Here is a 23,910-nt window from a genome sequence, read left to right as displayed (position 1 = left end):
ACATGTAGGCGAAAATAATATGCAGGTCGCAGGCAATACAGGTGGATCAGAAGGCACACAGACACACTGTCTATCTTGCTCTGTCTTTGCAGACTCCAGTTTTTTTTTGCTGTTGAAATTTTGCAAAGTGCAAATTCATGAGTTGCGAGAGGGTGCGGTCAGAATAGTTCCAATAATTGTCAGAATATAATTGTCTCCCAACTGGATTCTTCCATTGCATCATCAACATCATCATAAATATCTCTCTCTCCCCACCACCCACCCTCCCCCCCAAGGACTGAGAAGTTATTTGCTACTGTGGCTGATTCAGCAGGAACTAAATTTGGGCAGAATTCCCCTGATTAAGGAAAGGAGCGAGCTTATTTTACCCTCTGGTGGCGATTCCTGTATAGTTCAGATGGCATGTAAAATAAATGCCATGATGGACTATATAAAGGCATTAAGACCAGCTGCTGACACAACCTAAACCATCCATGAAACCGTTCTACTCAGCAATATACAAGGAACAAGAAGACGAGGTTATATTAAATCCCCAGAAGTCACTCTCAAACCATACCATTTGCCAAGCCAAATTGAGGGTACTGATGAAATTAACCTCATCACCATAATCTAACTTTAATAGGCGTGGGTATCTCTGTTCTTTTTATGAGTTATTTTCTCTCTTTGATAAAACACCATTCTTCAAAGTCAGATCACATTTCATCCCACGTTAGAAGTGGGTATCTCCAAGATGCACGTGTTTGTCCGATAAATCATCTCTCCACTTCAGACATCAGTTGAATGTTTATTTTTTTTATAACTTACAATGCAATTGTAAACCGTGGATTGTGCAACATCAGAAGTAAATAGATCAGGGTTCTCAGGAAGCAATATCAAATTAGAACGTGAACGCAAATGCATAGAATTAAGCTTCTAAAGTAGCAGTAAACGAGCATCAATCGAAGCAAATACATTCATTTTTTCACTTGTTTTATACAGAAAAAGAAAATGTCCAATATTGTTAAACCTCAGATCCATTACTGACAATATTACAAGGCAGAATTCTCAAAAAGTTTAAAAGTAAGAGGAAGGAAGGGCTTTGTGCTGAGTTCAATTTCCTGAATATAAAGCTGACATTTAAAATATATTTACCATTAAAATAAAATAAAAGTAATAGAGGAAGAGAACAGTGTATGACTGAGAACTCAGGTCTTCTTCAGATGCGGGAACTTCCACCGTAGTATTGCTCCATCTGTACTAACGCTGATGATGTGTATCATATCGGGAGAGATCTTAAGGCGATTGATAGTCCCGCTGTGTCCTATTCCAACATGTGTAACTTCACCTTCATCGTATCCCCAGACTTTAACCAACTTATCCTCACCTCCTGTTTTTCAAAGTTAAATATATTAGTATAACGTGTGGGATACATCCTGTAGAGCTCATCCAACAAAGCACGCAGTCATTCCACTTTACAGTAGATCCTGTGAAGTGATTTAAGGCCTGATATCAAATGTAAGGCTTATGAAGGATTATCATTCTAATACCCATTCATGATTCGCTCAGTGGTAGTGCAATCACAAGAATGTTAGAAAAAAGGAAAATGATGTTGTTAGCTTATGAAGGACAATTTGAACTCTAACTGGGTCAAGAGGAATACAGCAAACTCCTAATAAATCGATTTTGTCACTACCACTTAAGTCATCATGCTGTCAATATCCCGGCTGCATTTATTTATGTATTTATGCATATCTCTGACTCACCATCTTGAAAACTCATTACTGAGCCCTTTTCCCTTGGAGGGATGAGGTATCAGGAGTATTCAAACAATCATACGCTGCTCCAGTGTAGAAATATGTTATTTGGCCCATCAAGTCTGTGCTGTTCTGTTTTGCTGTCGGAAACACCTAACCTAAACCCACTCTCACGCTCACTCCCCATACCCTTTAATATTGCTCCTCTTCAAACATTTCTTAGCTAAAAATAGATCTTACCAGTAGAATAGTAGCTCCCATCTGGAGTTATGTCCATTCCATTAATGGAGCCAGACAAGGAGCCTTCCAGTTCCCGGATCATCAAACCATCATACACTTCCCAGTACCCAACCTGCCAAGAAACTGCATCTGTTACTCAGGCACAACATTTATTAACAATATACATTTACAATAAAATGCAGCAGGCTAGCTCTTTGCTTTAAAAGCTTAAATACATGTGGGGTTGTAAAGCTCTGTAAAATATAGTCTATTATTTCTCGGTAAAAACCTTTCTTCTCAATTACCCCAATTATAGTCCCAGTCTAGTAGCTAGTATTAATAAACCTACTCCTCTTCCTATTTCATTGAAGGATAGTCACACAGGAAACCTTGTAGACCAGAATGGCAGTGATGGTGGAAACTGGAAATCCTAAGCTACAACTGTGCAGTAAATGATCAGACTGGATAAGGATGCCACCGGTACTCTTGAGGTTCTTCCTTTGGGTTAACTTTTGGTCAATCACCCACTCAAGGCAATTGCATAAGATGAGTAATCCAAACGATTTGAGGCAACTGCTATTAAAGGATACTGCAAAGAACCGCAATTACCAGCAAACATTTGAAAGGCATTATATAAGTGCAAGTTATTGTTGTTGCTTGTCTCTTTGCTCTTTAAAAAGCTTAAAAGGAATCTTGTAGTTGCTGTAAATGTCACAGAGATGCTCTGACATGTCTCAATCAATAATTCATCTTTTCAACTGGAACTTACAAAGTAAGACTGAGGGGAATATTACACATGGATTCCATCTCGACATCTGTCTGACTAACTTTAGATTGGCTGTTGGCGAGCTCACTTTTGCAGTCAGTTCCCATAACTTAGAATTGCTGCCATGCTATTCCAAGGCAGATTAATAACAGTCGACATGTTTAGCACTTTACACAACACAAACCCATTATGGCACTGTGTTGCTCTGTGCATAGGGGAAAGGGAAACGTTGAGCAGACCGAAGAAAGGGAGAAGACCGGAGGGAGACTGGGGCAAGAGAAAAGATTGTTACCTCGGGTTCCCTGCATAGTTAGTGAACATTGTAAACTGAAGTTAACCCAGTGTGTGTGTAATGGGTGAAAGCTTGGTGTCACTGTAGGAAGTGGTTACAGTGCAAGTGGCTTTACATAACCCCAGTTCATCATAACTGGTGCTGGCAGGATTTTCACTTGTATATTTAATCTAGTAAATATATTACCATTTGATAGTATTTGATAACTTTAGAATAAGCAACATTCCATGGGTAAATGGCAGAATTGGGAGTTTCAGTGCATTTGGGCACAGTTCCATTTCCGAAGGATATTAGAGTATGCGAAGAGCAGGGAGTTGGGATTAGAACAGATGACTTCATTGGAAGAGCAAACACCAATACAACACACATTGTGCCCAAAAACTCAGTTTACGAAACAATAATAATTTGGTCACTTAATCTTCGGCTGTTTGTGGGACACTGCCTTGGCGCAATTGGCTGCCGCATTTTGCCCACAAAATATACAGTCAATTCACTTTACAGTGTATTCTGTGAAGTGCTCTGAGACATCTCGAAGATGTGATAAGGCGTTATATCAAATCCAAGGATTATTATTATTATTACTCTTGAAGTGTAACTGAACATTAACATTACCAAATGTCTTTCTAGCTCTAGGTATTTACAAGCAGCTGGCACAGTAAGAGTTGACACAATGCTGCACCTATTGAGAATGTCTATCAAAAGATTCAACATAATATCATATTCACTTTTGACTCTTCGTGAAACCATGAATTATAATTTTAATTTGTGTGCACAATGCTCATTACCTTGCGATCTTTCCCGCTGGTTATTATTTGGTATTCCTCAGGATGATAACAGACACACTTAAATAGTGTGTTTGCCAAAACCATCTGATTCCTTGCAAAGCGTCTGTGAGAAATGAGCATTATGTAAGGCAGAACATAGCAAAGGATCGATAGTTTAGGCATAGTCAGAGATCAAAATATTGAGACATCATACATACAACCACAATCCCAGTGCATTACACACACACAATCTCAGCAGGATTACACGCTTACATTTCCAGTGCACTGGACAATATTTACAAGCCAAAGTATAAAGGTCACTATTTATCAATTTATCAATATCAATTATATCATCACTTGCTGCCAGGAAACGTGAATACAAATTCACAGCTGCACTGCCGCTTACATAAGAAGTGACCATATGACAACTCGGAGCAGAATCCACAGTGAACGGAGCAACAACAATTTGCATTTATAGTGTTTTTCATCCCAAATAAACATCTCAAAGCAAAACATTATTTAAAAAGAAGTGCATGTTTAGTGGAAGCAAGCATGACACTAAATTGCCCAACGTTGAGAATAAGTACCTAAATAATTTCACCTTGCGGGTTAATTTGGACGTGGAGGGAAGATAAGTCAGAAAAAATGGCAAGCAAACTTAATTTCCTTAAAAAAAATGTGTATGTGTGTGGTGGCTCTGTAAATCCAACTGAATTACACAGTAGAGGTAGTAGACATGGCAGAGCTTCTGATGCCTCCATGAATAGACAATGAAGCCTCATGGGTGAAGAATGGTCACTTAGGCAAGGAACAGAAACTACTCTATCACAAGTCATCGTTTCAGGATAGGAGGAGAGAGAAAATAAAATATCCAAAAATGAGGATTGTAAGAATTTATGTTGTTTCATCTAGACAGATCAGGTCTAGGGAAATGGCAAAGACTCATATGTTTCTCAGGAAGGTGACCTGTTTGAGAACCCAGTACTTACAAAATATCCCAGATGATACAAGTTCCATCTAAACTTGCTGTAACACATTCTCGGTCATTTTTCTTAATCTTAATACATGAGACAGTAGATGAATGTTCTTTCATTGCAGCCAGCATCTTCTGACTTCTCTGTGCAATCTCCCACACCCGCACCTGGAACCAACAAGAAAGCTCATTGAATGTTCCTCAGAGAAGCTACTCGCACAGGAAAACCCTGTCTGCAGCACAAGACATTTGGTCACTGAGCACAGTCAAGATCAATGATGCATTGGGGCAGAGGAATGTGGAGGCTGTGCTTTGCTGCACCATCAAAGAGTCAGATTCTTTTCCTGAGAAAAGAGAAGACTGTGATTGTAAGAGGAGGTAGTTTTATTTGGGAGCAGAGGCCAGACAGCAAGTCTGTCTGGTGCAGTGTGTATGGAAAAGGTGGATTCAACAGCAAACCTACACTCTGCTGGTTTGTGGTACATTATAGTATGTGCAGGTGCTTTAATGTTGGTACATACCTGCCCTTCACCTCCTCCACTGACTATCCGTTTGCAGTCCCCAGTCACCGCGATTGCTGTTACGCCTTGGTGGTGAGCACTATGGATTATGTACATCAGTTTGCCCGTTTCTGGTGTAAAGGCTCGAATTTTCCCATCGTTCCAAGCTACAGGTAGGTTATTTATAGAAAGGAAACAATGAGTTGCGCCTCCCTTTTATGAAACTCCTCCACACAGGCTGGTGCTGGCTAAACACGTATGCTTCTATTTCTAAACTGCAGTTTTTGTGCCCTCTGAGGGTATTCCAGTTCATGGATAAGAACATAAGAACTTGCGGGCGAAAGAAGACCAAGGTCCATCTAGTTCGACTTCCACTATCCTGGCAGTCGCTTGACATGTCGTGTCCCAAACTATATACTGTAAACTCCCCTATGTGTTGCTTGAACAATCCAGGGGTAGATAACCTCCTGAGATAATTAAATACCCACTATTAATGTTGGAGACATTCTACTCACATCACATAACTTTTCTAGCTGTAGACCACCCTCTGTATAAAAAATATACTTCCTGGTATCTGCCCTAACAATGTCCTTTGCTATCTCCCCATTTTGACTGAACTCCACTAACATTTTAGTGCAGATTTCCCTGCCACAGACTATAGTTATAGATTCATAGATGGTAAAGCTCAGAAACAGATCATATTACCTGTGAATCTGGATTTCAAATCCCTGTTTTTCTACTCCTTTTAAGATTTTTCCCCTTTAAGTTGTAGGTTCTTCCTATGTCTTTCCTTCCCAAATGAAGTACCTCGCACTATTTTTCACTGAACCCCATCTGCCACTTGTTTGCCCATTAGCCATCAGATCAGTATCTACCTACATTTTATTTTAGTCCTCCTTGAAATTTATTATTTCCCCTACCTTTGTATCATCTGCAAATCTTTTTAAAAAATATTGAAGCAGAGTTGCTAAATTCTTTGAAAAGGGAATTTAAAGTGGAATATGAAAGGATATGAGCAGCGAGCAGGAAAGTGAGATTAGTTTTTTGTGTGGAGAATAACAGAGTGTTATCACCAGGTATGGCTCTAACACTATTGAGTAGGCACCAACATTTTCTTACTTATAGTTTGTCATATCTTCCCTAGTATTGATTTGAGTCCTTCAGAATGTATGTAATAGGACTGCAATTGCCTACCACTGATGATGCTCCTCCCGTCTGGCATGAATTCGATGGCATGGCAGGTCATGTTTGGCACAGTGATGCGCAGGAGCTCCTTGTTGTTCGGTGTATACCAGATTCTAATCTCAGCCTTCGAGCAGGTGCAGAACAAATCTGAAGTTCCGCTATATCGGGAAACAAACACACCTTAAAGGAATTCTAGAATTGTAGAATGTGAATGTAGTTGGGGTAGTGTCCATCAATTACTTTAGAAGGGAATTAGATGCTTGAAAAAGGAGGACTATTAAAGGGAATAAGGATTGAACAGGAGAGTGGGATGAGGTTAGCTGGCTCATGTGAAGGAAAATATAAGGGGTCAAATGGCTTATTCGTGTATCATAACATCTTCGATGAGGATTTTTGATCAGTCACAGACAGACACAGAAACCCAGCACCACACTTATGGGTATCCAAATCATAGCTTTCAGAATGGCACATAACCATGGAAATTTAGGTTTGTTTGGAGTGCACATTCTCTCCTTGGAGGAACACAGTCTTTTCACCTAATTCTGGAAGATATTAGGCGAGGGATTTGGAATCCAAGAGAGCACACTGGGGTCCTGCTGGACCAGCTAAACTGACTGGTAAGCTTCTTGCAGCTTGTCCAGGTAAGACCACCTACTGAAGAATTTTGGCTTGCAGCGTTAACAGAAGGTGAGTGGGAAGAAACCGTGTTCTCTCTTTCTATGAAATACAAATCCACTTTTTGTTTTGCAGGCTTTTTTAACCCCTAACAAAAGTCTATTTTTAAAACTCTCTTTTCCTCCAATGTTCAGAACGTGAGAAGGTGTAATTTGTTTACCAAGGAAACGCCACATCGAGGACAGCGTCGCTGTGACATGTGGCAATTAGTTCCTCTTTGAACTCAGTGTAGTTAAATCGATACATCTGGCAACTCCCTGTACCAATAAAGAACTGGTGTCCTTGACCACGCAGAGTGATGGAGTTAACAGCACCGTCGACCTTCACCTTTCTGCAATAGAAAGAAATTCCTTCCATTTTAATATAAGTACATTGCTGCACTGAATGACAAAGGGAATATGCTATATGCAAGACACAAAATGGAGCTTAACTCAGTTTGTTAGCAAACTGCAAGCACTAAAACTGTCCCCAGAGATAGTTGGATGTGGCAGGTATCACAAAAGGGGAATTTCACAATATTTCACGAACAAGTTTGAACAGAAATGATGTGTTTTATGTGCCATATTCTCAAGAGAAGTTCTGGCAATCACCACCTCTGTATCATAGTTGTAGAATTAGGTCCACAGTGCTGGTGTTTCACTAGTGGTGCAATGGTGTTGCACTCACACGAGCTTTGCGTTCCCAAACATGCCGCTGACAGAGGACATAATACTATGCAGAGACAGTTGAAGGAGATTTACTCAACTGTTTTTACACATAGCCCAATAACTGATTAGAGCCCTGGCAAAAGCCGAGAGGATGGATTATGAACACAATGAGCCCGCGGTGTTACTCTGAAAAACAACTCCCAGTACATTATCTTGAAATATCTTTGTGTGAAAGGAACATATATTATTTTACCTTTTATAAAGGCATATGACGTGACAGGTGATCTATAATTTAACAGAAGCAAACGTGAGTGTTTGGGAATAGAAACTATGCGTTTTCGCTGTATGGTGCTTCTGCACTTTGTGCTTTGGTGAATTTCAATATAAGAAGAATGCAAATGTCTTTGTGAGAAGTTGCCTGGTCATTATATGCAATGTTATTATTATGTTTAAGAAAGCTACATGAATAGATTCAAACCTACTTGATTGGCTTCAAATTGGATGCTTTGCAAAGTGCTAACACACCATCTCCTGTTCCAATCAGTATATCACCTGATTTCAGCTCCATTATTGCTGTGATTCCCTGTAGTGAAACGCGACATGAATACTCAGTACTGATATCAGTGCATCAGATAGTAGCAAAATGCTGTGATATTTACAATGAAGAATGCATCTTCATTCTGGAAACATTCCATTATAGATCTGTTCTCCCTTTACTATACTGTTGCCATGGCATACACAGATTCATGCCAGGAGCTGCAAGGTATCTGCCAACATCACTCTACGCAGATAAAAACGGGGCCAAAAACCTTTCAGCACGTACTCCACCCCCATCCCAGTCTACAATACACCATGAGCTGAAGTAATCCTGAAAGATATATCATATCTCACAAGCACAAAATACAGAAATGATAGATGAAGGAGGATATGATTAATACAGATATTTGAGAAGCAGTTTGATAAGATGCCACGTAAGAGATTACTGGCTAAAACTAAGACACGTGGAATTAAAGGCAATATTGTGACCTGGATAAGGAAATTGGTTGGGAGGCGGATCTGGGATACAGGAACATTCTCTGGCTAGTGAGCAATGAGTAGTGCTGCCCCCCAGCTTTTCAACTTATAAAGTCAATTATCCGCATGATGGTTTATCATGTAGAAGTGGATACAGCGCTGTATTACCTACACAAAAGCATTGGGTCACGCACATAATAATGTCATACATAAGGTACATCCCTTAGTAACAACACCACCAACAAAATTACATTTGTATAGCACCTTTCACGTTGGGGGACATCCCAAGGCTCTGGACAGACAGAGTTTCGGACCCGAGATGGAGATTGGAGTTGGGGAGGGTGGAGGGCCGGGGGGGAAGCAGAGAGATCAAAGGTATGGTCGAAGAGGAAGGTCTTTAGATGGGTCTTGAAGGTGGCAAGGGAGGGGACGAGGCAGAGGGACTGCGGGATGGAGTTCCAGAGGGTGGGGGCAGAGTGGCAGAAGGCCCGCCCGCCAATAGTGGAGCAGGGCGGAGCCCGCTGAGTGGAGGGAGTGAGCAGGATGGTAGGGGGGAGCAAGACCATGGAGGGCTTTGTAATAATGTCATACATAAGGGGCAGATCGCAATTAAAGCAAGTAATTGGTTCTCAATCAATGGCCTGTAAATAGGATTTGTTTCTTCCATGGGAGTTTGATAACTGACTTATACAGAAAATCATTATTGTGCTGGAGTCTCCAAACCAACAAAAACTTGAATTTGTATAGTGCCCTTCACACAGGTAGTGTCTCTGTAATAATACTCTAATACTCTAAAACAATGCTTAATGTACGGAAAGGTCTACACATGCCTGGTCCTTAAAGAGATGTATCCTGCTTATCTAATCAATAACAACTTGCTTTTCTTTTGCACCCTCCATGCAGGGCAGCGTCCCAAAGTGCTAATCCCACAGAGTTTAGGTGCTGGTTGACAAGAGTCAGAGTTAAATTGTATTGCTGGAGCTTCACCAGCTAAAACCATGCAGCTTACCATTGCAAACATTGGCAAGCTTCCCTCTGCTTGTCTAGTTAGGACCATCTTTCCCATTAGGGCTTTGGCTTGCAGAATTAACAGCTGCCAAGTAGGAGAAATGCTATTTCTCATCTTGGTTACAGTAACAGAGGGTAACATTTCCAAGTTTGCAGATGAAACTAAGTTGAGAGGTGCTAGAAGTTGTGAAGAAAAGAATAGAAAATTGCAGTGAGGCCAAGACAGATTCAGTGAGTGGGCGGAATTATGCCAGATAATAGTAAATAATAAGAAATGCATTCATATAGTGCTTTTCACATAAAATAGATGTCTTAATAATAATAATACTATATAATACTTGAAGCACTGCATAGGATGCAGCAAAGCTGTGGCGGCGTCTGTAGGTAAGGACAGGGATCTTAAACTCAATCCCTTGGGGATAGTGGATGTGGTGAAGAACTTCTAATAATCATAATACGTTAATAAGATTTTAACAAAGCTAATCTGCCACACACTCCAGCAAAGCCCAATAGGGGTGCCTTATTCTGTAGTATTTCAGGATAAGGAAGCTTCAGAATGCTGCAAAAAAGTTCTTTGCTATAAAATGGTCCTTTTTACAGTATCGTTGATCCATCTGCCAACTCACCAAACTGAACTTGTCCTTTATAGGTCCATAAGTTTTGAGAAGTCCAGTCTTCATGCTGATTACAAGAACATCACCTGTTGTTGTCCCACAATAAAAGAAAGCGTCGCTATCTGCTATCTGCACAAAGAGACGTTAGCAAAGCATGAGATAGCTGCTGTCAACAACAAGCAATTTAATGCTGAAATAGAAGAGAGTTCAGTGCATAAATTGAATTTATAGAACTAGAACAAGCATTCCACTTAACACGTTATAGTGCTTGGCTGAATATTTCACATGCTGAAAATAGCCAGGGACATGGAACAGTGAGAAGAAAAGCATGTCAGATACTGTACTCTACTGAGGGAGTAACTATACAGTACCTCTAACAGTGCTGCAGGAGTGAGCTACTGAACCCGCACAGACTGTAAGCAAATGTTGAGCAATAAAACATCATAGCATCACAGTGAAACTTACTTCAACACAAGTGATTATTCTCTTAAGTTGTCCAGTTTGACATTCAGTCGGACGAATCTTTCGGTTTGGTAGGTCCAATTGCCACAAGCGTAAGGTACCACTGCAAAACAGAATCACATTACTTACTCCACACGCCTAATAATAATCCCTCAAGAAAAAAAACAATAATTAATTGGATACTTAATTCAAACCCCGACTGTTTGTGGGACACTGATGTGCGCAATTGGCTGCCGTATTTCGCCCACAAAAAATACAGTCAATTCACTTTACAGTTTACTCTGTGAAGCTCCTTGAGACGTCTAGAAGACGTGAAAAGCACTATATCAAATGCAAGGATTATTATTATTAAACTGGAAGACGATTAGCTCCCTTTGCTGGAATCGGGTAATTCTTTTTCCATCTGGACTTCCTGATACTGTTGATCACTCAATCCACAACTGTTTGTGGGACACTGTCGTGCGCAATTGGCTGCCGTATTTCTCCCACAAAATATACAATGGGTTCAATTTACAGTATAAGATGTAAAGTGCTTTGAGACATCTCGAAGCTGTGATAAGGTGCTATATCAAATGCAAGGATATATTATTATTAGAGTAAACATCCTCTCGCCAAACTTACTTTCCTCCAGTAATAAAGACATTGTCGGTCTGGTTGGCGAATTTCACAGTCAAAGCATGCCCTGCGGTTGGGATGGTAGAGGGACTGCCACAGATGGAGTGTTTTGTTTCTAAATTCCAAATAACAACACTGGAAAAGAAAAGTCACAAAACAACTTATTTAAGTTCTCATTTCACACTTCTGTTATCAACATATCGGAGTCCAATAAGTCATAAATTTTGCCCGTAAAACACACAGTCATTACACTTTACAGTGTATCCTGTGAAACTCTTTGAGATGCCTCGAAGACATGATAAGGTACTATATCAAATGCAAGGATTATTATTACAAAAACTCTGTCTTATGAAGCTTTTCAAGGGGAAGGATAAGCACTGAATGAAAAAACGTGTTGGAAGACTTCACATCTGTAACCTTACTTTGAATCAGGTCTAAATGAAGAGATGAACAAGTGTCCTTTGTAAAATAAAGAGCTGGAAGTAGGGGGGTATTAGGTGCTACAGAGACAGCCTGAATGGATGCTCCAGGCTCAGAGACTGCCCAGAGTAGGCAGTCACAGTGAGACTCATATTTGGTTCCTGTTGGCTCAGAGACATCTAAACACATGTGAAGCCATTCCTAGAGAAAGGTGGGCTCTATTGTTTTTTATGAGCTTTAGAAGGTGGATCTTTGCCGATCCCAATGGCCTATATTGCTCTGAACTTCATGGGTCTCTTTAATTGATGCATTATCCTACTCCTTTCAGAGAGGGGCAGTGATATCATTACATTCATCTGGGGGCAGGAATGGGAGGGAATCAAGTACTATTTGAGACAATACTTAATCAAGACAATATTAGATAGCTTTGTATATTTTCAGTAATAATTTCTGAATTGAAATAAAGTGAACTATAGATTTATAGATTACCCAGAACAGTGTTAAGCTTGACTGTGAATATAAGTAACTGGTAAAGTAAGTAGAGTAACTGGTAAACAAACGATTAAATCATTGATCTTCTGTTATTTGTTGTAAACAATATTTTAGTATATAGTGTAGCACATTCACATTGTCACAGTGAAAAATAATTTTCCTACAGTTCCATCATTCACAAATCCAGAATAAAGTTTGTCTCCAATCAGTTTTGTCTCACTAAACTGTTCAAGACGTGAAAACATTGCATATTTGATGTTTTATTTTACATATAATGTGCGTTACCTGTCATCATCCTGCCCTCCAAGTGACACCAAGTAGAGATCATTTGGTGAGATGGCCACAGCTTCTACCTTTGCCATGTGCAAGATTAGTTTGGCATGACGCGATCGTTCAGCGTAGTTCCAGACGATGATGTCAGCCTGCGGAATCACCATGAACTCAACCACACTGCATGTATGAAGAGAGGCTAACTAAATTGGGACCCTTCCACTGGAGCAGAGGAGTTTCAAAGGGGTTATAATAGAGGTAATTAAGATACTGAAGGGGCATGACTGGGAACTGTCGATAGGGAAAAACTATTTCCTCTATTTGGGGAAATGATAACAATCTTGGGAATGTTAGCTGCAAGAGGATTTTTTTTTACCCTTAAGAAGGCTGTTAGGGTTTAAAATTCATTGCCAAAAATTGCTCTAGAGGCTGAATCAATACAATCATTCAAAAGGCCACATGGGCCCTAAACAAATGAAGGGATATGATGAGAGAGCTGATGAACAGATTAATTTATACAAAAATTTGGAATGACAGGTAGCACTGGTTTAGACACAATACGCTGAATACACTTTCTGCACAGAACATTTCTATGTTTCTAAAGTGGCAACTGAAAGTCCACTCTGAGGGTCATAATACAGTGGCCTTGTTAAGCAGAATTGATGATGGTGGCTTGGGATGTTCTTCCGATGTGAAAGGCGCCATACAAATGTAATTTTGTATTGTATTGTATTAAAATATCAACCACAATCTAATAATATGGCAGAAGAGGTTTGATGGTCTGAATGGCCTCTTTGTGTTCCTAACACTACCCCCTCCTCCACACAAATCCACCATCCTCTGTGACACACCCTCTGTCAAGGCCGGTCTCAAGACCTTTCTCTTTGACCGTGGCTTCAGCTCCCCTCTCGACTCTCTACCCCCTCCTCGCTCCCTCCCTTCCCTCACCCTGACCATTTCCCCCCTGCTCGGGTCCTGACCCAACTTGGGACGTCCTCCCGACGTGAAAGGCGCTCTATAAATGGAATCTTGTTGTTGTTGTTGTTGATTGGCGTTATAGCAGCCTGTAAAAATGCTACTTGTTCCTCACCTTGAATCCCATGTAAGTGACCTGTCCGGTGGCAATATATTTCCCACTCTTGCTAACTGCAATACAGGAAATATTGTTGGTGTGACCATGAAGGAAACTTTGCTTGTTACTGTTTAGGTCCTGAATGACAACTGTACATCCCAGTGGATAGATAAAATGGTCACGATCAAAATGGATGTTGAAGCCAGAAGGCACTTTTCCTGCAGACAAAGAAATAGAATATAAGAAGAGTTTAATACGTACAATTCAACAGTCCCAGTGGACAAAATAATAAATGCCGGTTTCACCCACAAAATACACAGTTCATTTTACAATATATTCTGTGAAGCACTTTGAGACGTCGCAACATGATAAGGCGCTGTATCAAATGCAAGGATTATTATAAAAACAAAACACAAAATACTGCAAATGCTGGAAATCTGAAAACAAAAACCGAAGTCGCTGGGGACACTCAGCAGGTCAGGCAGCATCTGCGGAGAAAGGAAAGTGAGTCAACGTTTCGGGTCCACGATCCTTCGTCAAAACTGGTTTTGACTCACTTTCCTTTCTCCATAGATGCTGCCTGACCGGCTGAGCGTTCCCAGCGACTTCTGTCTTTGTTTGCAAGGATTATTATGATGATTATTATTATTCCACTTGCTCCCTTATTCCTTTAATAATCTGTGGGCCAAACTGGCATTTATTTATCATAGATTGGATTGGGTGGAAGAGTCAGATTTGAGGGGGCCAAATGGCCAGTTTATGTGGTGCAGCATTTCTGATTTTTTTGGGGGTTTAATTCCTTAATCGCTGATCGGAAAGAAGCATCACCGTCCTGGACAACTGCCCTCGTACTCCTGGCAATCGGATGGATTGAGTGTGTGTGTGTATGGGGGGGTTGGGGGTTGCACAGACCACTTGTTTTCAAGACCAATTCCGAGTGTCCCCCTTTTTCGAAGCGCAACTGGAAGAGGCGTCCTCGGTCTGTGTCTCTGTGTGGTGCTGTTGCTGTGTGTGGACACACTCACACTCACTCACTCACTCACTCACACTCTCACACACCCATACACACTCACACACACACTCACTCACACGCACACACTCACACACACTCTCTCACACACACTCACATACACACTCACACTGGAGAGCGACTGTATAGAATGTTCTGCTTAAGTATCTGAGCCCTAAAGTCCCTGAGCTACAATAATTGTGTGTGCCTGTGTGTGTGTGTGTGTGGGGGGGGGGGGGTGATGGGGGGGTGGGGTGGGGGAGGGGTGGGGGTGTATGGGGTGAGGGGGGTGGGTTGGGGGGGTGGTGGGGGGGGGTGCATGGGTTGGGGGGGGGGGGTGAGGGGGGTTGGGGTTGGGGGGTGGGGTGGGTGGTGGGGGTGGGGGGGTGGGGTGGGGGTGGGGTGAGGGGGGTTGGGGGGGGGGTGGGTGGTGGGTGAGGGGGTTTGGGGTTGGGGGGGGGGGTGGGGTGAGGGGGGTTGGGGGTGGGGGGTGGGGTGGGTGGTGGGGTGCAGCTGCTCCACTTCTTACCGTTGAAGCCAATAACAGACTCCAGCTCCAGCTGCACCACATCAGGGTTGGGATCCTCCGCCATGGTTGTGTACACCGGTCGCTCGGCAACCGTGAGACATGCGCAGTGGACGCCCACTGGCACTGACATGCGCAGTGAGGCTGTTTAAACAGGTAACCCTGAGCCACCTGTCAGAAGGTTGGGTTGGAAAAGGGGGTCTTAGAGGGGGGGGGGGGGGGGGTCGGTCCACGCGGTCCACGGATTTTACGCGTATTTCACTTAAGAATTTTAGAGAGTCAGAAAAATTGGCAAAACTCAAACGTAGCCTTCGATTATACTTCTTCTTCTTCTTCTTCTTCTTCTTCTTCTTCTTCTTCTTCTTCTTCTTCTCTTCTTCTCCTTCTCCTTCTTCTTCTTCTATCGATTCTTTCGAGACTTGAAAGTTAAGACTGAATTCCAACAATTTGGGTCCGGGTCAATAAATCGTTCAAATCTATTTTTGCGTTGAATCATCAAATCTGGTTTGCAGGTGCTGAAAGAAATGAAGCTGCTTTTTTGTTTGGTCATCGAGGTACCTGTATACGTCTGACGTGAAAGGATATTTATCAATGGGAATATAGTGTATTGTATCTCACACAAAACACGCAAACACCATCACTATGGTTAAGAGTCTCCAAACAAAACTACTCACAGTTTCGGATGTTTATGTATGCTTGCTGATAATAATAATAATAATAATAATCCTTGCATTTGATATAGCGCTTTTCACGTCGGGAGGATGTCCCAAAGCACTTCACAGAACACACTGTAAAGTGAATTGACTGTATATTTGTGGGCGAACGCGGCAGCCAATTGCGCACAGCAATGTCCCACAAACAGTCGTAGATTGAAAATGACCAATTTATTATTGTTTTGGTTTTGGAGGGATTATTATTAGGCTCTGTGTGGAGTAAGGAAACTTGCCCAAGGTTTCGCCACATAGTGAGCAGCAAACCGCAGCATGAACTGTGTGAGAGCATTACCACCATCCTCCTACCTACAGCCCAGTCAAACACTCTGCCTATTGGTTCTACCAGTTTGGAAGTTTTGAGTTTGAGCAGCAGCTAATGGTAATAATCTAAGTAAACTTGGGCTATATTATTTGGAGTATTCTGATTGAGGCATTTAATATAATGTAGGGAATTGATAAGCTAGATAGGATTCTTCCATCTGACAGAGGAATCCAAATAAGGGAACAATATAATTAGAGCTTGGATAATTAGAAAAGATCAGAATACATTTCTTCACCAAAAGATTGTGAAAATGTGGAATGCACTGCCCCCAATAGGCCACAGAGGTTTCAATTAAAATGTTTAGAAAGGAAATTGATTGAAGTGCCTTACTTTGGAATAATAATTCTTTCATTTGATATAGGGCCTTAACACGTCTTCAAGACATCTCAAAGTGCTTCAAAGATTGTACTGTAAAGTGAATTGACTGTTCATTTTGTGGGCGAAATGAAATGTTTAAACAGAAGTGGCATCTGTCTGCTTAGTGCACAGTAAACACCCTGCCACTCCACAATAATAATTCCTGCATTTGATATAGTATCTTATCACGTCGTTGAGATGTCCGCAGAATATACTGTAAAGTGGATTGACTATATTTTAATAATAATAATCCTTGCATTTAATACAGCGCTTTTCACGTCTTCGAGTCGTCTCAAAGCGCTTCACAGAATATACTGTAAAGTGAATTGACTCTATATTTGTGGGCGAAACGCGGCAGCCAATTGTGCACAGCAGCGTCCCACAGTAGCGGATTGAGTGACCAAATTATTATTATTGCTTTTTCTTGAGGCATTATGATCAGGCGTGTGCGTGGAGTAAGGAAACCTGCCCGAGGTTTCGCCCGGCCGGGAATCGAACCCAGGTCTGCTCGCTCGCTCGCTTGCGAGCGCTCTCACCGCTGAGCTACAGGACTCGACTCTCTCCCGCTAGCCCAGCCAGCCATCCCGCAGCCCTCTGGTGGCCAACTGCTGGGGTTAAAGGTCTCCGCCATGTATAGGAGTATCCAGAGCTGAGCCAATGAGAGGGGTCCTCGCTTTGCAACAGGAAGGTTCATTCACAAAGTGGCTGTGAGGACCGTGAGCTGCACCAGAGGTTTGTTTGCCTTTGTTTCTCTTCTTCTTCTTCTTTGCAAAGTGTTTTTTTTTACACACACACACACTCACACACACCTGGAAACACATGTAGGACCTTCACAGGTGTAGATGCACCTCTTTGTAACGTTCTCACAAGTCCTTTGGTGGCACTGCGGGTCGTCTGGAACGTGAGTGGTGTTTGAGTGGTGATCGATTACGCGCACCATCCGCAGAGCGATCTTATTGTGGTCTCGGGGTTGTGGGGTTGTGGGAGGGGTTTGTGGGGCCTTTAAATACACCTCCAACGCCAACTTATCTCATCAAAACATCAACAAAGTGTAGGTGAACTCCGGCTGAACGGTGTCTTTGTCTCCCAAGTCCTGAAACCGAAAAGGAAATTAATTAAATCGGAGCCGCGCCCGACACAGCTCGAACCCTCTCCTCTCCACGTCTCTCCCCATCTCCCACACAAACGCCCCACCACAGGCTCCGTTTGTGGGACAGATGTTAAGAGCTGACGATCCCACACTCCCGTGGGGTCGAACCCCCCCCCCACCCCCAACATTAAGAGTTTTGATTCATGTCATTGCCAGGAATAGTGAAACCCCCCAAAGAAGGGATCCAAGTACACGTTGTACTTTTATAGTACTTTATTGTTCGAGAAGGGCTGCGTTTGGATGTGTGTTGGACCAAATCAAATCCCCAGTTGGAGAGTGGGATAATTAAGTGGCCGAGAGAGAGAGAGAGAGAGAGAGATAGGGGGGAGTTTGGGGGATGTCCCAGGGGGAGAAGTTATCACTTAGAGGAAGGAAAGTATTGTCGGGTGGATGTGGGGACTGATAGCTGTGGCTATAGATGAGGTGGACTCACCTCTGCTCTTTTGCTTGGTTTACAATATAAGAAAGAAAGAAAGAGAGAGAGAGAGAGAGAGAAAAAGAAAGAAAGAAAGAAAGAAAGAAAGAAAGAAAGAAAGAAAGAAAGAAAGAAAGTGTTGCTCGGAATATCGTGGAGACAAGAACATCCATCATGGGAGTTTCCAGTGGCTGAACATATTTCCTGATGGGGGGTGAGACCCTGCAGACTTACTTACTTACTTCCCCTTTTACCCACTCTCTCGCTTTACCAGACTCTGACTTGCCATTTTCGCACGTACTAATTACATCGATTGCGAAGCACAGACAGCAGACTAAGTTTTGCAAAAGTATCTTGAGGCAGGCCCGCCCGCCCGAACGCACCGAATAGAAGGAATGGTGCAGTATTTTACACGCAATCATTACAATTATTGCCATGGCTTTTACACAAGAGTGTTACTGAAGTTCAAAGGGCAACCATGACGATAATTAAACTGCATTGATATCCGTGCAGTTTTACATTTAATTTGACTATTTAGTAGGTGAGGCCGGACACAGAATAAGCTGAGTAATGGTGCAGGATCTAAAGCTTGCTCGATTCATGTCACCTACTCCCATTATGTATCCACATAACCCTTATATCCTGATATCCTCCACATGCCTGATAATAATCCCTCAAGAGACAAAATAATGGTCACTCAATCCACGACTGTTTGTGGGACACTGCTGTGCGCAATTGGCTGCCGCGTTTCACCCGCAAATATACAGTCATTTCAGTATATATTACTGAATATATTCAGTATATTCTGTGAAGTGCTTTGAGATGTCTAGAAAAAGCGCTATATGAATTGCAAGGATTGTATTGTAATCTTATATATTTCGCCCAAGCCGGGGTCAGACCTTGCCCTCACTGAAACCTCAGTCCCTGGTTCAATCCCAGTCACTTTTTTAAAAAATGTGCACCTGTTGTAAAGTGATAGGTGGTTTTAAAACGGATCATGGTGTGATCATATTGTACACCCCTCTTGGAACTGGCAATTTACATTGACAATATGGCAATAATCATAATCTTATCAGTTAAGATAGGTGAGAAAATATTATTATAATAATTATTATTATTGATCGTAACTGACCTATTCTTTTCATTCCCTGATGTGTTCATGTTTGGAAGCATTTTAGTTTGAAAAATGTTGAGGCTCATGCTGGGTGGAGTTACTGGAGCGTTGAGGTCTCAGTTCCTGGAATGGTTTCCTGAGAGATTATCTGATGATTATTGAATAATGCAAGAGACTGTTCAGCCACTTGTTAACGTGAAACTCATTACAATTATTGCCATGGCTTCTCAGATCTCTTCTGGTATTGATCGATTCACAGCTTGTGTACTGTACGTGCAGCCTTTGCAGAGATGGCGTACATGGTAGTTTTGCAGCAAACAAAGTCAACACTTCATCTTAAGAGGTCACCTGGTGTAAGATCCTGGTCTGTCTTAGTTGGTAAGTGCATAGATTAATTCAGTGGATATTTTCAATGTTAATGGAGTAAGCGAAGCACTGAAATCGGGTTTCGTGTGAAATGTTTTCTTGGTTCAGTAGGTCTGGGACATCAACATAGTTAGCGTTTCCACTTGTGAGAAAAATCAACTTTTAAAATCAACTGTTCGTCTCTTTCACGCTCCTGATCCTTGTTTATTGTCAGGCCAGGATTGTCTGACTGCCTAGAATTAATGGTTGGTTCAACCTAGATTCTGCTGGGACATGGGAAACTTAGCCCATCAGAAGATACAGTCCCATATACATAGAAAAGTAATTTTGCCCTCAAAATATAGTCAATTCACTCTACAGTATTTTCTTTGATAAGGCTCTATATCAAATGCAAGTGTTATTATTGTTATAGCAGGTTTCTGTACAGAATACAGTAGTTTTGAGTGAAATTTTATCTTTTGTCTGTAGGAATTGGCTCCGTTGGTCTGGCTGCTGGTTACTACAGTACAGGTACGTGAAAGAATTGGATATGTTTTACAGACTTTGAAAGGTCATCTGCAAAAGTGTCTTTGATATCTGACCTGAAATACCCTTTCGTAACAGGATTAGCCCTGCGGAGAGCCAGAGTGCTTTATTTTGATGAACACAAATAATTGTTACATTTAATTTATATTCTGGAGTTCTCCACTTCTTTTCTCTCTTGAAAATTGTTAGCTCCTTTTTTGTTCTACTTGGGGCACTGTTTCACATATACCTTTATTCCCAGTTAGTTTATTTTCACATGTCAGCCGAGACAGTGAGTGTCTGTAGGTTGGGCATTTGATATCAGGAACATTGTAACCGAACCTGATGCTGTCCTTATCCACTTAAAATGTTTTCACACAGCGAGTTGTTCGGATTTGGAATGCATTGCCTGGAAGGGCGGTGGAAGCTGAATAATAAGGGCTGATTTTTTTTTGCCAGATCTGTTTAGGCTATGAGTTGAGTCCATGCATTAAAACTCAAGACCTTTTATTTGCAGATACTTGGGGCTGGAAGTTATTCTATATACTCGGTTGCTTATTTGTGGCTATCCAGAATATGGAGGATTGGGAGGTAGGCAAGTCTTCATTTTCTAAGCATTTTTGGGTGGAAGGTTGTGTGATTTATGATGGTTAATGTACAACTGGGTATTTTCATTGTGGAATGAGACCCTGGAACCTGTCACATCATCAACAACAACTTATATAGCGCCCTCCACGCCGGGTGGCGTCTCATCAGGTTCTGTTGATGTAAAATATGTTAAATTTTCCAATTTTTAACACTTATTTTGCAAATTAAGTCTGAATTTAAGAATTTTCCAAAATTCTGCACGATCTTAAATTTTAAGACCGTGGTTGAATGTTGAACCTCTGATGGCTAGCCAGAGACCCTGTGATAACTTTGGAGTTATATAGCCTGTTAAACTTCGTTGTCTGGGTTGAAACATGAATAATGGTCACGAGAGAGGTCAGTAGGTGACACTGACAAGATGGTCCTGGGTAGGATTGGAACCCCATTTTCATGGTCTTTTTCTATTTTTCAGGAAGTCATATTTGATAAGAATAAAGGCACTGCAATTCTTAAAAATTTTAACCTCTATACAAAAATATTGACTTTGTGGAGTATGAGCAACGACCAAGGTAAAGAAATTATTTTTTCTGTCTGCTTGATCTTCAGTTGAGTTGAAAACTCTTACCCATTCCTTTGCCAAAATTGCCTTTTTCCAATTCTGGAACATTGCATGTTTTACCCTTACCTCACTTTCACTGCTGTTGAAACCGTTATTCCATGTTCTAAACACTTCCAAGGGTAGATTTTCCAGCGATTGTCTCACTCTCCAGAAGATTCATCTGACTGAAAATTCAGAGTTCTCCCATGCACACCTATTCATTAACCTCTTCACTTCTCTCTCTGCCTGCATAATCCACTTTGTATTGTAGCTCTTCCAACTGAGCCTTCTCTTAATATCTTCAAACCTCCAATTCCCCAACTAAATTGCCATCAGCACATATATCAAGTGCTTTGAGACATTCGCTTTAAGTGAAAGTCGCTGTCTAAATGCAAATTTTAGATGCTGTTGAAGTGATACCAACTAGTGACATGGAGACGAGCCTCTGAAACAAAGGAAGTTTGCTTCACTGATGCCTACGCTATTGATTTCTCCGGCACCCGCAATGAGTATGCGTCAGTGACGAGTATGCAATGGGTGTGTTACGGCTGTTCTCTCTTTTTGTGTTTGCAGTTGTGGCACAGCTTCAGCACATTAAAGGTGTGAAAGTGGAGGAGGAGCGAGTCCGCTATTTGGGGACAGGTCACCTCGTGATTCTCCGCTTTGCCACTGGGTTTTCACACCCGCTTACACAGAGTGCGGTGCTGGGAGGTCGGAGGTACAGTGTGCTTGGGGAGGGGGTGTGTGCAGGGGGAATGCGGAAAAGGGATACTCTCTCCTAAATTCAGGAGTGGAATTCAGAAGGAAGAGGAATTTAGTCCAAATGCATAAATGAACAAACATAGGATTGGAGGTAGAGAAGACCAGTAAAAGGCTAAACAGGATTTGTGGGTGTATATACAGTGCCGTTAAATTCAAAGCAGGGAAGCAATGGTGAATCATTGCAAAACCGTTCAGCCATAGCTGGAATTTTGTGTGTAGTTTTTGGTGTTGCATCTTCAAAAGGATATTGGAGATTCACAAGGATGATACTGGAGATGAGAGAATATAACTATGAGGAGAGACTGGAGAGGTTATACTGCTTCTGTTTGGAGTTTGAGATGATATAATTTATTATTATAATGTTTTAGAATGTTTAGTGGAGTCCTGTAGCTTAGTGGTTAGAGCGCAAGCCTTGCAAGTGAGAGGACGTGGGTTTAATTCCTGGTCAGGGCAAAATGTTGGGCGAGTTTCCTTACTTCATATGCCTGTTTACCTAGCAGTAAGTAGGAACACGGTTGTTAAATCGATTGGTGGATTACTTTTCTGGGGGTAATAATTCCTTAATAATAATAATTTGATCACTCAATCCACGACTGTTTGTGGAACACTGCTGTGCGCAATTGGCTGCCGTATTTCGCCCACAACATATACAGTCACTTTTAGTTTACAGTACATTCTGTGAAGTGCTTTGTGATGTGTCCAACGACATAAGGCGCTATATCAAATGCAAGGATTATTATGTTTATGTTTGTCTTTTCTCACAGTGACGTGGAAGCTGTAGCAAAACTTATAACCAAGTTTCTAGGTCTTAATGAATTGGGCTTTGCTGAAAAGATAGAACCGTCTCAGCCAGCAGTGAGAGCAGTGAGGAAGAATTATGACTAAAGAAGAATGAAGAAGAATGACTTTGTGGCAGTGGAAGGAAAGAACCAAAACACTTGTTACCTTCTTGCCTTACTAAAGTCTATCCACAACACATTTGCTGCAGAATCCCAGTGATGCAACCAAGATGTCAGTGCAGCTGTGTAGATAATGCATGTTGAACCCTCTGCTGGTCAAACCAAATGCCTGTGTTTCGAATTGCAGTGTTATTGTAAAGTGCAGTTAGATGTATCTGAATGCCACCAAGAAATGATGGAACGACTTAGTCATTTATATATTTGTAATTTTGAATGGTAGGTAAACAAGGAAAATAAAAAGAAATTCTACAACGGAAACAGTGACTTGTTCATGTAATGCTGACTGGTTGTGAGGTTAGGCTCAGTACGAATGAGAAGTATTCAAAGTGTCAGCATTCAAGCTCCATGTCAGAACTTTCAGCTCATAATGTAGGGTGTTACACCAGTTCAGTGCTGGGGGGGCACTTTGATGCACTATTCCAGGCAGAGGGCGAAACCTTGGGCAAGTTTCCTTACTCCACACACCTAATAATAATCCCTCCAAAACCAAAAACAATAATAAATTGGTCATTTTCAATCTACGACTGTTTGTGGGACATTGCTGTGCGCAATTGGCTGCCGCGTTCGCCCACAAATATACAGTCAATTCACTTTACAGTGTGTTCTGTGAAGCGCTTTGGGACGTCCTCCCGACGTGAAAAGCACTATATCAAATGCAAGGACTATTTGATGCCGTCCTTTACATGAGACCTTAAACTGAAATCACTTGTGCCTGTTCAGGTGAATATCAAAGATCCCATGACACTATTTGAAAAGAGAATGGAATTTCCCTTGGTATCATGTTCAAACCTTCAAATAAAATGTTT

At 41.6% G+C, this 23,910-nt stretch overlaps 2 protein-coding genes across 4 annotated transcripts; one reads left to right on the top strand and one right to left on the bottom strand.

Annotated features, from left to right (window-relative positions):
* Nucleotides 1–764: 764 nt before the first annotated feature.
* cfap52 (cilia and flagella associated protein 52) lies at nt 765–15,323 on the bottom strand. The gene is made up of 14 exons (XM_042342417.1): nt 15,260–15,323; nt 13,740–13,939; nt 12,665–12,801; nt 11,474–11,602; nt 10,856–10,955; nt 10,403–10,519; nt 8,237–8,337; nt 7,268–7,438; nt 6,442–6,590; nt 5,269–5,414; nt 4,764–4,915; nt 3,796–3,898; nt 1,974–2,085; nt 765–1,366 (listed from the first exon to the last, which is right to left on the bottom strand). Exons 1-14 carry the CDS (start codon nt 15,321–15,323, stop codon nt 1,185–1,187), a joined length of 1,863 nt encoding a protein of 620 aa, XP_042198351.1. The 3' UTR covers nt 765–1,184.
* A 1,929-nt stretch (nt 15,324–17,252) lies between these two features.
* Nucleotides 17,253–23,521, top strand: LOC103175432 (cytochrome b-245 chaperone 1). Of its 3 annotated transcripts, none has more exons than XM_007888475.2 (7): nt 17,253–17,380; nt 19,587–19,705; nt 20,162–20,203; nt 20,715–20,788; nt 21,258–21,354; nt 21,957–22,101; nt 22,910–23,521. In XM_007888475.2, exons 2-7 carry the CDS (start codon nt 19,618–19,620, stop codon nt 23,028–23,030), a joined length of 567 nt encoding a protein of 188 aa, XP_007886666.2. In that variant the 5' UTR covers nt 17,253–17,380; nt 19,587–19,617; the 3' UTR covers nt 23,031–23,521. The 3 variants fall into 3 exon arrangements, with proteins under 3 accessions (XP_007886666.2, XP_007886663.2, XP_007886665.2); XM_007888472.2 differs by having other exon boundaries at nt 17,254–17,380; nt 19,559–19,705; XM_007888474.2 differs by lacking the exon at nt 17,253–17,380 and adding an exon at nt 18,346–18,427 and having other exon boundaries at nt 19,559–19,705.
* The last annotated feature ends 389 nt before the right edge of the window (nt 23,522–23,910 follow it).

Source organism: Callorhinchus milii, unplaced genomic scaffold, assembly GCF_018977255.1.
Source record: "Callorhinchus milii isolate IMCB2004 unplaced genomic scaffold, IMCB_Cmil_1.0 Scaffold20, whole genome shotgun sequence".
NCBI lineage: Eukaryota > Metazoa > Chordata > Chondrichthyes > Chimaeriformes > Callorhinchidae > Callorhinchus > Callorhinchus milii.
Note: the sequence above shows the minus strand (reverse complement) of the source record. Positions and strands in the feature narration are given on the sequence as shown.